The 16,754-nt window shown below is 47.8% G+C and overlaps 1 protein-coding gene across 9 annotated transcripts in view; it reads left to right on the top strand.

Moving 5' to 3' along the window:
• Window positions 1-16,152, top strand: part of ARHGEF10L (Rho guanine nucleotide exchange factor 10 like) — a 94,950-nt gene extending 78,798 nt beyond the window's left edge. For all 9 annotated transcript variants that reach the window (XM_061602006.1, XM_061602005.1, XM_061602004.1 and 6 more), the window contains 3 exons: window positions 7,345-7,519; window positions 14,270-14,392; window positions 14,806-16,152. In XM_061602006.1, the coding sequence (XP_061457990.1) occupies window positions 7,345-7,519; window positions 14,270-14,392; window positions 14,806-15,338 (831 nt within the window). In that variant the 3' untranslated portion in view covers window positions 15,339-16,152. The remainder of the gene's footprint in view (window positions 1-7,344; window positions 7,520-14,269; window positions 14,393-14,805) is intronic.
• The last annotated feature ends 602 nt before the right edge of the window (window positions 16,153-16,754 follow it).

The raw sequence follows: 16,754 nt of genomic DNA, 5'->3' as shown, positions 1-16,754 counted from the left end.
GAGGTAGTAACAGCCCAATCTTTTACTTGGTGCTGATGCCAGGGGGATCCTGTTTGCTTCTCCGCTGGGCTTTTTAGGAGCAAAGGGCTTCCCTTTGCTTCTCCCAAATGGCAATATGGGACTTTTTTTTCTTTTGGCTTTTGCAAGTTCTGAAAAGTGCCGATGCAGCGATCTTTTCTGCTGACTCAGTTCCCAAGCAGCCTTCCTTGTTCTTTACGCCCATTAGGAGAGCTGTGTTTGGGGCCACGAGTAGACTCCAGGAAGGACTTTTTAAAAGGCCAGGATCACCTGAGAGGAGGAGAGCCCCCTTGCTTTGCGTCGGAGGTGGGTAGGAAGCCTTAACACATTGTGGCTAACCTGTGCCTCTCTAGATGCTGTTGGAGTCCAGCTCCCATCAGCCCCGGTCATGGCTACCCATTCCTAAGAATGGGGGAGAAGTTCAGTTCAAATTCAAAGGCAAACCTACCAAATTTTCACTTTCCGAAACAACAGACAAACTGCAACACAGCCGTCCTTTGCAATTCACACTTCCTCAAATTTTGCAAGCCAAGGAATGTGTACAGAAATACGTCAACTAGGATAAAGCGTGCATAAGAATGCATATTTTGTGTGAAAATACCTTGGGCAGAATTGCTTTGTAAAAAAAGGCTTTGGATATTTGCGTACTTAAATGGGTATGTTAGGGGAAATTGGTGCTGAAATCTGATGAATTTTCCTGAGGACTTTCAGATTAAAAAAAATATTGCAGACTGACATGGAAAGCGGAGAACGGAATTTAGGAGTGGAAAAATGTGGAAATGAGAGTCGCCGAAATAGACTTGTTCACCTATCCCTGATCTAGATCTCTCTCGGCAGCAGCACATGGAGCTAGAACTCCCTGTGCAACTGTGCCCAGTGCTGTTGCCCTCTCATGTGGGGCCCAGTTCAGTAAAAATGGGGGCAAGCCCCAACTTTCATCAACAGAGCAGTCCCATCACACCCACATGCAAACACACAGCAGCAATCTTTCCAGTAAAGAAGCGAAGCACCGTCTGTATTTAGCACAGTGGGACTGAAGCCCTTTTGCCTGTTCTGAGCTCTGTGCAAACAATCGTTTTCGACCTATGCAGACAGCAGACCAGCTGAAAGCAGAAGCTATCCATGTTGGCTGTTCTTCTAGGGAACGGAGGCCTTTTATGTTTATTTCAAATATTTGCCTACCAACCTTTTGCCCTGTAGGGTGGTGGACGGTGTCAAAACACCGAACATGCAATAAAGGCATGCACTATGTGGGTGTTGTGTGTCGACAGGAAGGAGTCGCCAGTCCTCCAAGAGGGTGATGTGTGAGACTGATGATGAAAGATCACTTCCCCCGTTAGACAGCTGGCTGTGGACCAATCTGTCCATTAATTAACCTGCTGGAATTATGCATAGTTACTTAGAGTGGCAACTTAAGGAAGGTGCTTTGTTAACGATCCTTAGTGAAGGTGGCTGGGGGCTGCCTGCATGTGTGGGTTTCAGAGCAGGGGGGGGGATGCTTGAATTTGATGCTAGGCCTGGATACCTGAAACTCTGCAAGAGCGTGCTTCTGCCACTGCTCAATAACAAGAGCTGAAGGGGTGGGGGGAGGAAGGACTCAGCTTGGAGATTCTGTGGAACCGTATAGTGCTGTGCCAGATATCTCCAAGGCCTGGCTCTGTGTGAAAGAGCTCATTATGTCCAACTGCAGGTTCCTAGAATTCAGCGATGGAAATGGGAATGTAGGAAGCTGCCTTATACTGAGTTAGACTCTTAGTCGCTCTAGCTCAGTATTGTCTGCACTGACTGTCAGTGGCTCTCCGGGGATTGAGACGGAGTTCCTTCTCAGCCCTAGAATCATAGAATCATACAATAGTAGAGTTGGAAGGGGCCTACGAGGCCATCGAGTCCAACCCCCTGCTCAATGCAGGAATCCAATCAAAGCATACCCGACAGATGGCTGTCCAGCTGCCTCTTGAATGCCTCCAGTGTTGGCGAGCCCACTACCTTGCTAGGTAATTGGTTCCATTGTCGTATGGCTCTAACAGTTAGGAAGTTTTTCCTGATGTTCAGTCGAAATCTGGCTTCTTGCAACTTGAGCCCATTATTCCGTGTCTGCACTCTGGGACGATTGAGAAGAGATCCCGGCCCTCCTCTCAAGTACTTGAAGAGAGCTATCACATCTCCCCTCAGTCTTCTCTCCTCCAGGCTAAACATGCCCAGTTCTTTCAGTCTCTCCTCCTAGGGCTTTGTTTCCAGTCCCCTGGTCATCCTTGTTGCCCTCCTCTGAACTTGTTCCAGTTTGTCTGCATCCTTCTTCAAGTGCGGAGTCCAGAACTGGACGCAGTGCTCAAGATGAGGCCTAACCAGTGCTGAATAGAGATGCTGCCTGGGGCTGGACCCGGGACCTTCTGCATGCCAAGCAGGTGCTCTGCCACTCAGCTGCAGCCTTTCCTTGTAACTGATCTCTGTGACAGGGTGACCACAACAGTCCGTTCTAGCCTGAACTGTAGTAGCAAAAAAATGCAGCTGGGAAGAAAAAACACGCAGTTAATTTCCCCAAAATGGAGAATGAAATAATGGGAAGCTGTTTCCATTATTTCTCACAGTATAGGAGGGCTTTTTCAATGTCTGCATATAAAATTATATATATGATTTCAGACTGTGTGGGGAATTGGAAACGTTCGCCTGATGTCATGGCAGTGTCAGTTGATAAGGGAGCAAGGGATTGGGTGACCTGAGGATCCAGTCCACCACTTGGAAAAGCCCCTCTCCTCCCCCCAAATAGGGCTTAGAGTATGAAAATGGAAGGGGGGCATTTGAACGAGGGGATTGTCTCAGCAGAGCTCTTTTTTCCTATGCTTTTCTAACCAATCAAAACTGTTGATTGGGATATTTGTTTGCACACAGGAGCATTACAATTCCCCGCAGGTAGAAAACCAGCTTGTCAGGCTTAAGCTTCCTTCTCTCACATGCTGGCTTTCTGTATGTGGGGATTTGTTTTTGCATGGAGAATTGCCCCATCATGTAAGTGCCCCCCTTTAATATTGGGTGGGGTGGCAGCACAGACATAGCTTAACAACCTCAGGAAGAACTTTGTTTTAACCCCAGATTTGACCGACTAGCCTGTGGTGTTTGAGCAATGCCCTGCAACACTGCCCCCTGCCCAAGCTGACCAGCTTGCTTTAGCAATCTCTGGTTTCCCTGAGCATGGGGTATGTGTGTTGGCAAAGGCTCTGGCTTGGCACCTTCTGTCAGCCGAGGTTTGATGCCCTGTCAATACTAATATGACTCTTTATGTTTCCCCTGCTGCCCGGTGGGATTTATAGGAGCGCTGTTTTTATACAGACATTTCGAGGTACATAAATGCTGCTGTTGCCGCTGTGGGTAGGGTTGTGTCAGCATTTTCACTATAATATTCTGGGTTTTACAATGCAGGTAATAAAAAGATGGTTGCGAAGAGCTGGGATGCTGCACGCTAGTGCTCAGTCTCATGGGAGGGGCAGAGTCAGTTGATTTGTGAGTTTTCTATACACCTGGCTGTATAGCCAGGGAGAGGGAGGATGTACAAAGAGAGAGTGACTTGAACTTGTGGCTTTAAAAAGTACTTGGAGTGCAAGGATGGCTCAATGGGGTCATCCCAGGTCCTGGGTACTTACGGTCAAGCATAAGCAAGTCCCAGTTCCTCCTTGCCAGTCAGGAATTGAGGTCCTGTTGCAGAAGGTCACTCAGTCATTGTCTTCATTCAGTAACCGTTGCAATATAGGAGAAGGTCTGTAGCTCAGGGGCAGAGCATCTGCCTTGCTTTCAGAAAGTTCCAGGTTCATTCCCTGGCAGCATCTCCATGTGGAGCTGGGAATGTCCCCTGTTTAAAATCCTGGAGAGTCACTGCCAGTCAGTGTGGACAATACTGAGCTGGATGGAACAATGGCCTGACAGAAGACAGCTTCCTATTTAAATCAGCCCGTTAGAATGACGAGGGCTAGAATCTTGCTTTATTTTTAAGGAAAGGGCCATAGCTCAATGGTAGACTCCTGCCTGAAACCTTGGAAAGCTGCTGCCAGTCAGTGTAAACAGTACTGAGCTAGCTGGACCAGTATAAGGCTGTGTTCCTAAATCACAAAAACCAAACAATACAATTCAAGAGTATTTAAAATACATCAGTGTTCAGAACTGCAAATTATAAAATATCAAGTTCCCCAAATCATTTAGCTGAAATAATCCTCTGGTGCAGCTGCATTAGTGCAGCTTCTAGTGCAGATAAAGTTACCTTATAGGTAACAAACCTGTCTGCATCAGCTGCCTGATTTTCAAATCCTCTGAATGACCTTCTAATTTTTTTAAAAAACTTTTTTTTAATCTGGAATGAAACGAGGAATCTATTTCTAGTGAAATTGTATGAAGAGCTGTTTCAAAAGTGGGCTAACTCTCCAGAGGTGCCTGTGGAGAGCCTGGTCATGTTCCTTACTAACGCTGCCCATGTTTAGAGACCCCAGCAGGCCATGCTGCTGTATAATGCATGGTGTCAGAGAGGCTGTCCTGATCCACCAGGGTTTCTGTTATTGTGGGGAGGTGATGCCTCAGGACAAGGAGATGTGAGCTAGGGCAGTTAACTGGCGCTGATGTGGAGTGGAGCAGGTTCAGGGCCACAGACAGCATTGCAGATACAGATGTACCTGCGATGCAGCTTCTGACTGGGGCAGGGTATTGCCAACATGTCACCCCGCTGCTGAAAGAATTGCACTGGCTGCCCATTAGCTTCCAGACCAAGTTCAAGGTTCTGTTTTTTGTGTGCAAAGCCTTATATAGCTTGGGACCAGGATACCTGAAAGACCGTCTCACCCCTTATATACCCAGTCGATCACTGCGCTCTGCAGGTGGGGGCCTCCTGTAGATACCATCTTATCAGGAGGTCTGTTCCACACAACATAGGAAGCAGACCGTTAGTGTAGTGGCACCTACCCTGTGGAATCCCCTCCCCTTAAATATTAGACAGGCGCCATCTCTGTTATCTTTTTGACCTTCCTCTTTCAACAAGCCTTTTAAATAGAGAGCTTATCCCAGTTTACGATGTTGACCTTGGACTGAGAAGCTAAGGCCAGTTGGTGTTTCCTAATCTGCCTCACAGGGCTGTTGTGAGGAGCACGTGTGTGTGTGTGTGTGTGTGCGCACGGGGGGGGGGAATTTGTAGGGATGGAAAGCAGGATATAAGCATGGTAACTAGATAGAAAAGATTTTGAGCCTCAGAGCCAAAGAAGATCTTCCATTTCCCATAAAGAATTCTCTTTTTAGTTGAACCTGAGCAGATTCCTGGTTCCATTTTTGTGATTCATGGGATGGTGACGTTTCACGCCCTCTAGCCTCTCAAGTTAAGCTGCCAGCTTTTCTCTCATTCTGCTGTGAGGTGCCCTTACAATTTTCTTTTTAAAAAAAGCAAGTCTGGCAGCGTGCAATTCCCAAACCACTCGGTGTAAAAATGTCACCTTTGTTTTATATGCTGGATTCCAGATGCGTTCCCCCTGCCCAGTTCCCAACGAGGAGAGTTGTGGGAAATCTGACCGCTATAACAAATTTTTGTGGGTGGAGCAACAGGTGTGACTCTTCTTACCTTAGTATAGTCATCCATGAAAAACTCATTATTCACACATTTCTCCACCTCTTATTCCAGCAAGCAAGAGGCACTATCGCAGCTCAAGGGCACATCCCAGCTAGGTGGGAGGGCGGAGAGGAGGGCTGATGAAAGGTGTGGCTTGGGGAGACTTCTGAGGGTCATATAGAGTTGCCAAAAGGGTCACATGTGGCCCCTGGGCTTGAGGCTTCCCAAGCCTGAGTTGAAAAAAATGGAAATGGACTGCCTTCAAGTCGGTCCCGACTTATGGCGACCCTATGAATAGGACTTTCATGGTAAGCGGTATTCAGAGGTGGTTTACCATTGCTTTCCTCTTAAGCCTGAGTTAGATGGATATAATTATGCTTCTGGGCAGTTCAGTTGGTGCTATAAAATATAATCACTCTCTTACAAAAAAAATGTAGATGGGTCTGAAAAATCTGTGTGTGTGTGTAAACATTGGACTGGATTTGTGCCAGGTTCTTAATCATGAAGCAAAATTACTCTGCTTGGGCTCAGAGGTCTTCCTGTTTGTGTGGAATTAAAATAACCAGGATGTAGAGGATTCTGGGTATCTGAAGATATGCTTTCTGCCTGTGTCTGAGTGCAAAAACTGCAGGGTGTGGGAAACCAACTAAGAGAACAGTTAGCTAAGCAAAAATTTCTTTGTAGTTTCTTACATGTCCTTGAAGTATCTTGTTTATGACAGTACAACCAGCTTGAAAGTGTTACACCCCTATTTAGCAAGTACTCCCTAACAACTTACAGATAATCAGAATGCTTTGAACTAAAGAGATTTCCTGTGTATTACGCATGCTCGAAATGTTAGAGTTTCATCCCTGAAGTCTTTGTTCCTTGAAAACTACAAAGGCCTTCGCCATTTTGTAGAAAGGAGAGTCAGTTGCAGCTTTTCTGCTTGGCTCTCCAGCACTGTAAGCTTTGAATAAACTTGCAATCTGCTTCAGTTCAAAATTGCCTCCGAGCGAATTCCTCCACATTTGCTCATCCCAGACCAGGTTACACGTGGCTCCGACAGAAGCTGCGCTCCTTACACATCCTTCCTGTATGTATCTGATTGTCTGCTGTGGGAAAAGGAATCTGGACTAAATGGGCTTTCGATCTGATCCAGCAGGGCTCTTCTTGTGTTTGTTTGATTTATTTATTAAATGTGCCTCTCGCCGTTCCTCCCAAAGGGAGCCCAGGGTGGCAAATAAATGGCAAAGCACCAAAACATCTTAGAAGGAAAACCATCTTAAAAACAAAACCATCTTCTTATGTTCTTACATTTTTTTACCCTACCTCCCTGACTGGAGGCGGTACGGCCCTGAGTGCCAGTCGCTGGAAATCACAAGTGGGGAGAGAGGTGCTGTTGGACTCAGGTCCTGCTTTTGGGCTTCCCAGAAGAGGCATCTGTGTTGGCCACTGTGAGGACAGGAGCCTGGGCTAGGTGGACCCCCTTTGGCGTGACCCAGAAGAGCTCTTCTAATGTTTTTAGGCTGTGAAAAGCAAACAGCCACAAGAAATAGCTGGGCCCTCCATGTCCAGCGGCAGTCTACCTCCAAAGACCAGTTGCTGGGGAACAGCATCAGGAGAGGAGGAGTTGTGCTCAGGTCCTGCTTGGGGGCTGCCCAGAAGAGACATCTTGGTTGGCCATTGTGAGAACAGGAGGGTTGGTCTAGATGTTGGGCCTGATCCAGCCTCTGGGCACTCCTGACACCCTCCTCTCCTCTTCTTTCCAGCAAACCTTTGAGGCCCATCCAGAGGAAGAGGCGAGCGTCACACACATGATCAAGGCTGGCAGCGGCGTCTGGATGGCTTTCTTCTCCGGCTCTTCTGTCCGACTCTTCCACACTGAAACACTTGAACATCTGCAGGAAATCAACATTGCAACGCGGACCATGTTTGCCCTGCCAGGTAGGGGTGGGAGCTCATGGGACCACAGACAACAATAATCCAGGATATTCCTGCCCAGGTTACCCCATCAGGCATCGCTGGGAGACACTGTGCCATAGGGTCATGCTGAGAAGCCATTGCCTCTTCTTCCGAGGATGCCTGCCTGCCATGCCGGCAATAATGTCATTGCAGCCAGATTTATTTAGGTTTGCTGTTGCAAGGCAAGGGCCATCGCTCAGTGTTGGAACCCCTGCTTGGCATGCAGAAGGTCCCAGGTTCAATCCCCAGCAGCATCTCAGGTAGGGCTGAGGATACCCCCTGTCTGACACCTTGGAGAGCCCCTGCCAGGCATTGTACATTCTATGTTATTTATTTATTAATACTACATAATAATAATAAATTTCCTCCAAGAAGCTCAAGGTGGCCTACAAACATGGTTCTCTCAATTTATCCTCACAACAACCTTGTGAGGTAGGTCAGGCTGAGAGACAGTGACTGACCCCCAAGGACACCACTATGTATACAGTATGAAAAGGCCCTCTCCCTTGTTGCCATCCTCCGAGCTTCCCTTTGAGTAGGCACCCGGAGGAGGGCCTTTGATCTTGAACGTAGTGTACGGGTGGGTTCGTATCGGGAGAGGCATTCCATCAGGTATTGTGGTCCCAAGCCGTGTAAGGCTTTATAGGTCAAAACCAGCACCTTGAATCGAGCTTGGAAACATACAGGCAGCCAGTGCAAGCGGGCCAGAATCGGTTTTATATGTTCGGACCGTCTGGTCCCTGTTACCAATCTGGCCGCTGCATTTTGCACAAGCTGCAGTTTCCAAACCGTCTTCAAAGGCAGCCCCACGTAGAGTGCATTGCAGTAATCTAATCTGGAGGTTACTAGAGCATGGACAACTGAAGCCAGGTTATCCCTGTCCAGATAGGGGCACAGCTGGGCCACCAACCGAAGCTGGTAGAAGGCACTCCGTGCCAACGAGGTTACCTCAGCCTCAAGTGACAGAGATGGTTCTAGGAAAATCCCCAAGCTACGAACCTGCTCCTTCAGGGGGAGTGCAACCCCATCCAGGACAGGCTGGACATCCACCATCCGGTCAGAAGAACCACCCACTAGCAGCATCTCAGTCTTATGGGATCGATGTTCTGCCACTGAGCTCTGGCCCTTGGTGGAGTAATGGTCTGACTACTAGGTCCGATCCCTTGCAAGGTCTTGTTGATACCAGCTGGGGAGAAAAGCGCGTTATCCCTGCTGGGGGCAGGAGTTGCTTGCTCTTTGCAAACAGACAACAAGCAGCCTGGGGAGAGAGACTGCGGGTGCCTCATCCGGAGGGTTGCCAGCTATTCCTGAAGGGCTGCCACGTACTGGAGAGGACAAAGACTTGGTGTATGGATGGCTGGGCTACCTGGAATGGGCTGAAGTGAAAGGAGGGTAGATTTTGGCTGAACATTAAGAGAAACGCCTCGCTGGCAGAGGGGAGTGTGACAATGGGACCAATGACTTAGAGAGACTGGTGGGGATCTCTCTGGCTGGGGGCTCTTTCCAGCAGAGGCTGTTCTGGGCATGGGTTTCCTGTACAGAGGAGTGGGTGTAGACTCGTGGTCTTTACAAGCCCCCTCAGCACCTGACTTTGTCATCTCTCCACAAGGTTCTCCATCCTGTGCCAAGTCAGGTCACCACCCCCTCCCCAATACTGTCCAGGCAAAAATGGCAGGCAGAAGCTGTTGTGGGTTCTTTGTTCATTTTCCCGTTCCAGCCCCCCTGCCCTTGCCCTCAGCCTTTTATCTCTCTCTTTCTCTCACTTCCATCTGCAAGATGGACTAATTGTGTAATTAGTACTAAATGCATTACTCGTGTAAAGTGTTCCATGGGTCTTTTTTTTATTATTAAAGGCCCTGTTTTTAAACATTTATTGCTGCTTCTCCTCTCCTTCCCTTGGCATGAGCATTTCTGGTATTAATGCATTGGTGAACCTAAGCGCTCTCATCCTTTTTAACTAGACAGGCCATTAATAAGTCGCCCCCCCTCTTTTCCTTTTCCTTTTTTCAGACAGGCCCTGCCTTTTAAAGTTGTATTGTTGTAGATATATTGCTTGGACAGAGTCTGATGTTGCAGCATTAAGTCTTTGTGATAAAATATTTATTTACCATTAGAATTCCACCCACAGTCATTTCCTTGAAGGTGGGTGGGCTGGGGGGTGGGGAGAAGCCTTATCGCTGTTGCTGAGATCTGGGCGTAACAGATATTCATTATGCTTTCATTCGTTATATTTCCATCTTTTCTGTAAAAAGCTCAAGGAAATGTAAGAACCCTGCCTTAAGCTGACTCAGACTGTTGTTCCATCTTGCTCCATATTGTCTACACTGGTTGGCAGCACCTTTCTGGGGTCCCAGATGGCAATTCCCCCTCCCCCGCCCACCTGGTACTGAGGACTGAACCTAGGACTTTTTGCATAGAAAGCAGGTGCTCTGCCGCTGAGGTGCAGTCCTTTAAATAAAGCAGACTTTGGGTCCTCATGGTTCTGAATAAAGGGGCACAGGACAGTTCCTCATAGAGTCAGACCCTTAGTCCATCTAGTTCAGCATTGTCTACTCTGACTGGCAGCAGCATCAGATAGGGGACAGTCCCAGCCCTACCTGGAGATGCTGCCATTGGGGATTGAACCTGGAACCTTCTGCCACTGAGCTATGGCCCTTCCAGCTCGGAGCATGGAATACATGGGCCCCACCCCTCCCCTTTGTTTAAAACTTTGCAGCAACCCTCCAAATTAGGCTTCGAGAGTGTTTCTGGCACTTGGTCACTCGACAGCATTTCGATGCCTTCAACTAGACATCGGGGGGTCAACTCTTTCCTCCAGGCCTGGGGAGCCTTTTTCATCCCGAGGGTGGCATCCCTTTATGGGGGCCACGTGCCAGTGGTGGGCGGGGCCAAGGGCAAAAGTAGGCAGACAAACAGTGTGAGTTTTGCCTTTGCACAGTCGACTAATTTCTACCGAGACTTGCACACCCACCTCTCTGTCCTCCACCCAGGCAAGCAAGAGGCATGAGCAGAGGTCGCGGACATGTCCGAGCCAGGCAAAAACACCCAGACAACCTGAACCCGGGCCAGTGAGGGGTGTGGGCTGGGAGAGTCCCGAGAGATAGAGAGAGACGCTTGGAAGGACACATTTGGCTCTTGGGCCTCAGGCCGTAGCTCAGGGTCGGAGCCCCACTTTGCGTGCAGAAGGTCCCAGGTTCAATCCCAGCAGCACTGAGAATGTCCCCTGCCGGAAACCCTGGAGAGCTGCTGCCAGTCAGTGTAGATAATACTGAGCTAGATGGACCAAGGATCTGACTCATCAGAAGGCAACTTCCTATGTACCCCTGCTTCAATAAATCCATTGGTTAGGTCAACTGATTATTATTATTTTTTAACCAAGCAACCCCTGGTTGATTTTTAAAAAAGGACCGCTAATCATTCAGGCAAAGCATTTAAAAATACTTTGAATCATTTTAACGTCATAACTTCCAAAAAGCTGCAGAAGTTGGGGATCATTTTCACAGTAAGGTGGGGGTACAATTGGGAGCCCCCCGTTCTAAGATGTTGTGCGTGGGGTCACAGCAGGCTCCATCTAAAAGCAAAGGGTGCTTCCCCCCCTTCAGAGAGTTCTCCCTCATTTCATATGCAAATATATGCAGGTTTAATCAGTGAAAATGTACGCTTAATCAACAACAGATTCCCTCAGTTGGATGCCCAGCCTGAGCAGAAAATAAAAATATTAAATAGTTGTCTTTTAACGGCACCCCACAGTCTACCTTGCTTTGTAGTATGACCAGCCTCACAGTGGCTGTATGTTGGGTGAGAGCCAAGGTGGTGTAGTGGTCAGAGTGTCAGACTGGGACCTGCAAGATCAGGGTTCAAAACCCTGCTCATCTACTGGGTGACCTTGGGCCAGTCACTGCCTCTGAGCCTAACCTACCTCACTGGGTTGTTGTGAGGATAAAATCGGGAGGGGGAGAACTGTGTTTGTACGCCACCTTGAGCTCCTTGAAGGATAGATGGGATATAAATGTAATAACAATTAAAAGCAGGCAGAGTTGTGATGGAGGTAGCGAGGGGCAGTAAAGGCAAGTAATGGTCATGTTCAGGGATTGGGAACCCGTGACCTTCCAGATGATGTTGGATTCTAACTCCCAGCAGCCAGCATGGCCAATAGTCAGAGATGATGGTGGGAGATGTAGTCCAGCAATATCCGGAGGATCCCCCATCACTGCATTAAAAGGAGGTGGCGTTGCGATTACAGTAGCTAGGGGCAGTAAAGGCAAGTGACCCTCCAGATGTTGTTGGACTCCAGCTCCCATCAACCCCAGGCAGCATGGGCAATGGCCAGCGGTACGGGGATGTTGTAGCCTGGAGGACCATAGAAGGTACCCACCCTGTTCTTTGGTCTTGGACCAAATGGGGTTTTGCAGGAAGGTGAGACAGTCCTCATGTGCATGTTTATTATAACATTTCCAAATATATATTCAGCGTCAAAGTATAATAATGAATTCTATACACGATCTTCATTTGCAGGTAGATGTGTTTCTTTTCTTTTGTGTGTGTTTTTTTAAACTTTTCTGACGAACAAGAAAAGGTTGCCAGTTCTCATTAAAGCAGGTTCTACCTTCTGGTGTGAGACAATTTAGTTAAAATAAGCACCTTCATGCATAACGGCGTGGTTTTCCCCTCTTCTCCTGTTGCGGATCTTTCCCCCCCTCCCTCCCCAGTCATATCATTCCTTTCCTGCACTAATTGCATTAAGATAGCCATTCTTGATAATTTCTAATTAAATTCATTGTTCAAATCAGTGGAATAAAACGCCATCAGATCTAAATGGACAACTGTCTTGGCGATTCTGCCAACAGAGTTTCTGCTGTTGGGCCAACGTTTCTGTATTTAATTGGTCAGGCTTTGCCATGGCATGTTTTATTTATTATTTTTGTGAATTGCATCCTGTGAAACATCCCAAAGTGATTAGCCATAAAACATCAGCAATAAAACAGATGTAAACACAATTTTTAGTTCACTGCAGATAAAGCCTTGGGATAAAAATCTCCCCTTAAATGGTTTGCTGGAAGAATATTGCTTTCTGCATTCTGAGTTCTTCAGGATTTTTTTTAGCGGTGGGGCGGGGGGGGGAGAGCTGTTGGTGATGAGGCCTACCAGTTTGATCCTTGCGAACAATATCCTGTAATTAGGGATGGAGGGGTAATCCAGTTCACACTTAAAGGTTAATCCACGTAATTTGCACTTTCCAAAGCAGTATGTGAATTGAAGCGCAGCCGTCCTTTGAAATCCGCACTTCTCTGAATTTTCCAGTGCAGCTCTCCAGACAACAATGTGCACAGGAATGCGTATACCACAATAAAGTGTGCATACAAAAATGCATTATATTAGTGAAAATAATATACAAAAATGCATTACATTAGTGGAAATTGCTTTGCAAAAGTGTGTGTATTGAGAGAAATTTGCACTAAAAATATTCATGGGAATTCTTTTTTAAATGCAAACTGATGTAGAAATGTGGAGTACTGAGCTTAAGAGATGATGATTTAATTTGGTACCCATCCTTCAGTCTGCAATAGTTTAAAAAACAAAAAACAAAAACAGCAGCAAACATCATGAAAATAGGGTGGATCCTAAAGAAATATACATCTCAGGTGTCAAAGGCTTGAGTAAGGAGATTAGAAAAATGAGAAGCCAGGAGGAAGTGAGACTGATAGATTCACCCATCCCACCCTCTCCATATCTGCTTCTCTCCCTTTGCCTGTGCCAAGGAGGTGTCCCTGCCCACCTGCCCACCCACTGCAGCCTGGAAGGATCAATCAGGGAGAGGTGATGTGGCTTGACACTGAAAACATGTTAATTTGCAGCAGCGAGTTATCCTTTTCGTTGTCTGCGTGGAGTGAAGAACAACAGGAGGGTTTCCTTGTTCAGATAGATATAATATATAATATATTTAAAATCCAGAGGCATTGGGCAGCAGAGGTGCTGGCTACATGGGGTCAATGCCCCTGTGTGAACTTGGCGCTCCTTAGGCTTAGCTTGCACAGTCCCCCTTGAAAACTTGGAAGGCTTTTTGGAATCAACCTTTCCCTGCTCCCCCAACCCAAAAGAACTCTCTCACTGGGCTCATGGGTGTCATATGTTGGTGTCTTGCCTTTGGGGAAGGACTGTGGCTCTGTGATAAAGCACCTGCTCTGCATGCAGGAAGTTCAGCCCCCAGCAGCATCTCCAGGTAAGTCTGGGAATGTCCCATCTCTGCAGCTTTGGAGAGCAACTGACAGTCAGTGCAGACAATATTGAATTAGATGGCCCAATAGTCTGACTCGGTGTAAGGCAGATTCCTGTGTTCCTATTTAAGTCAGCCCTTTATTCAGAACCATGAGGACCAGAATGTTAACTTTATTTATGGGCAAGTGCCATGGTTCAGTGGCAGAGAATCTGTTTTGTATGCAGAAGGTCCCAGGTTCAATCCCCAGCAGCCTCTCCAGTCTGGGGCCGGGAATGTCCCCTGCCTGGAACACTGGAGAGAGCTGCCAGTCAGTGTTGACAATACTGAGCTAGATGTGCAATGGTCTTTCTTGCTGTATGGTAGCTTCCTATATGCTGTCAATCCATTCGGTCTGCTGGTGGGTTTCCATAACAGCTATAGATGGGCTGAGGTGAGGGCGCTTAGAATGGCCAGGGTAGTTTCTGGCTAATCCACAATTTCAGGCCTTCCTCCCCTCCTCCCTTTTCTTTCCACAGGCCAGAAGAACGTCCGTGTCACCAGCCTCCTGATTTGCCAGGGCCTTCTCTGGGTTGGCACTGACCAAGGCATTTTGGTCCTTTTGCCTGTCCCCAGGTTGGAGGGGATCCCCAAGATCACAGGTGAGTCTCCTTCTGTGAAAATAATATTGGGGGGCATCTGTGGGCCTCTGGATGTGCTGGACCTCCGACTCCCACTAGCCTCGCCCACCTGTCAAGTCTGCCCCTCTGCAGGTGGGGAGAGAAGGATGTGGCCCATCTTTGCCCTAGATAATTTAATTGGATTAAAATAGGTAAATTAGGAAAGAGGGATTCATCTTGCCATTATCATGGCTGAATATTTGATTTTGTTAAAATACTTCAGATTTTGCTTTTGGTTGCCCTTGTTGCTTTCACAGCTAAGTTGGGAGAACTGGATTTGCCTTGGCCCTAATTCTATTCTCTCACTTTTGAATGCACTCTTGCTGTATACAAGTCGTGGGGGCTGATTTCCATATTCATAGAAAGCTTTCTTCATCCCTCTCTCGGTTGCTCAGGGAAAGGCATGGTCTCCCTCAATGGCCACTGTGGCCCGGTGGAATTCTTGGCTGTTGCCCTCAGCACCCTGGCGCCGGACATCCTCAAGAGCGACAAGGAGGAGGATCCGGTGGCGGAGCCCCCGTCCAGCAAAGACGAGAAGTCGGAAGGCCGGTTGGCAGATCTGACTTCCCAGAACAGCCCACCAATGAGGGAGCTTCGGAAAAAAGGCATCCTTCTGCAGTACCGCCTGCGATCCACCTCTCACCTCCCTGGGCAGCTGCTCTCGGTGAGGGAGGCGCCTTCTGCTGCCGGTGGGAGCACTTTTGAACACACGGAGGAGGATGGCTCCGTCTATGAAATGGCCGATGACCCCGATATCTGGGTCCACAACCGGCCATGTGCCCGGGACACTCACCGCAAGGAGATTTCCTCCTTGGCTGTGATTTCTGGCGGGCGAGGGTACCGGAACTTCAACTCGAACGGCAAGCTGCCTGCCAGCAGTGAGACTGACAGCATGCTGCTCGTCTGGCAGGTTCCGCTGATGCTCTAATGCCGGCTGTCGCTCTTTCCCTCTCTGCCGCTGGCCTGCCCTTCCTCCCACAATGCCTTGCTTCAGAGGAGCCCCAGTGGCACGCTACACTGGATTGGGCTTCCCAGAGCATCGCCGGTGTTTTCTGGTGGGCTCAAGCCATCCTAAATCTCTTTGGAAAAGCGGCTTGCCTCCAAGAGGTTCACACCATATGCTTAAAGCACATCCAATGCACGCTTAAAGCATGTGACTTCCCCCAAAGGATCAGGGGAACTGTAGTTTGTTAAGGGTGCTGGGAATTTGTAGCTCGGGGGGGGACCACAGTTCCCAGGATTCTTTGGGGGAAGTCATGCATTTTAAAAGTGCTTTGGAGATGCTTTAAATGTACTGTGTGAATCTGTGTCAGGCTTTTAACTCTCTCTTTTCCTGATGCCCTTGAGTGTGTTCAGAGCACACTCTGTCCCCCGCCCCCCTCTTTTTTAAAAAGACTCGTTTTCGAGTGTCAAGATCTCTTTTGCATAGCCCTTTCTTCTTCCTGTTTTTCCTCCTTCAAAAATGAGTTTGCGGTTTTTAAAAGGACTTTCCAGGTGGCATAGGAATCGTCTCCCTCCTTGCAGGCTTTGGAGGGGCCCAGGTTTTTTCCTACATCCTGCTCTTCTCCCCTCCCCTCTCAGCCTCCAGAAAGCAGCACGAGGGTTTGCATATCCAAGTGTGAATATATATATATATATATATAAAATATATTAAAATTATGTATATTATTAAATTGTATAAAATCAAATCTGTATATACTGGGGGCATCTTGAGATGCCAAAATAAAGGTGTTTAAACAAAAGAGGAAGTGAGAGGGATCAGCTTTGAGATCTCCTTGGCCGCTGTTGCGATGGTTTCCACTGGAGCTTGAGTTGGAATCCTGAAAGTTAAGCATTGGATTTTGTCATATTATTCGATGCCGAGAAACTACTTGAGCAATGCTGGAGTGTCTCCAATGGGCAGCTGCCCTCTGGGAGAAAAGATGAGCTACAAGAGGAGAGTCTCCATGCTGTGGGGCACTTAGGTTGACCCTCCAAGACCATCACTTGCCTTACTGCCCCTAGCTACCTGCATCACAACTCTGCCTTTCTTTTGTGCAATGATGGAAAACTTGTGGATCTTTGGATGTTGTTGGACTATAGCTGCCATTCTCATCGCTGACCATTGGCCATGCTGGCTGGGGCTGATGCGATTTGGGATTCCAGAAACATCTGGAGGGCCACAGATGTTTCCCATCCCTTCATCAAAAGAAGGCAGAATTGTGATGGAGGCAGGTAGGGGCAATAAAGGCAAGTTATGGTTTCATTCAGGGATGGGGGAACCCGTCTCTTTCTGGAAGTTGCCGGACTCCCAAATCTTATCAGAATGGCCAGTAGTCAGGGATGATTATGGGAACTATAGTTT

This window comes from Rhineura floridana, chromosome 18, assembly GCF_030035675.1.
Source record: "Rhineura floridana isolate rRhiFlo1 chromosome 18, rRhiFlo1.hap2, whole genome shotgun sequence".
In the NCBI taxonomy this organism is placed as follows: domain Eukaryota; kingdom Metazoa; phylum Chordata; class Lepidosauria; order Squamata; family Rhineuridae; genus Rhineura; species Rhineura floridana.
The sequence above is the reverse complement of the archived record's forward strand: the minus strand, read 5'-3'. Positions and strand labels throughout refer to the sequence as shown.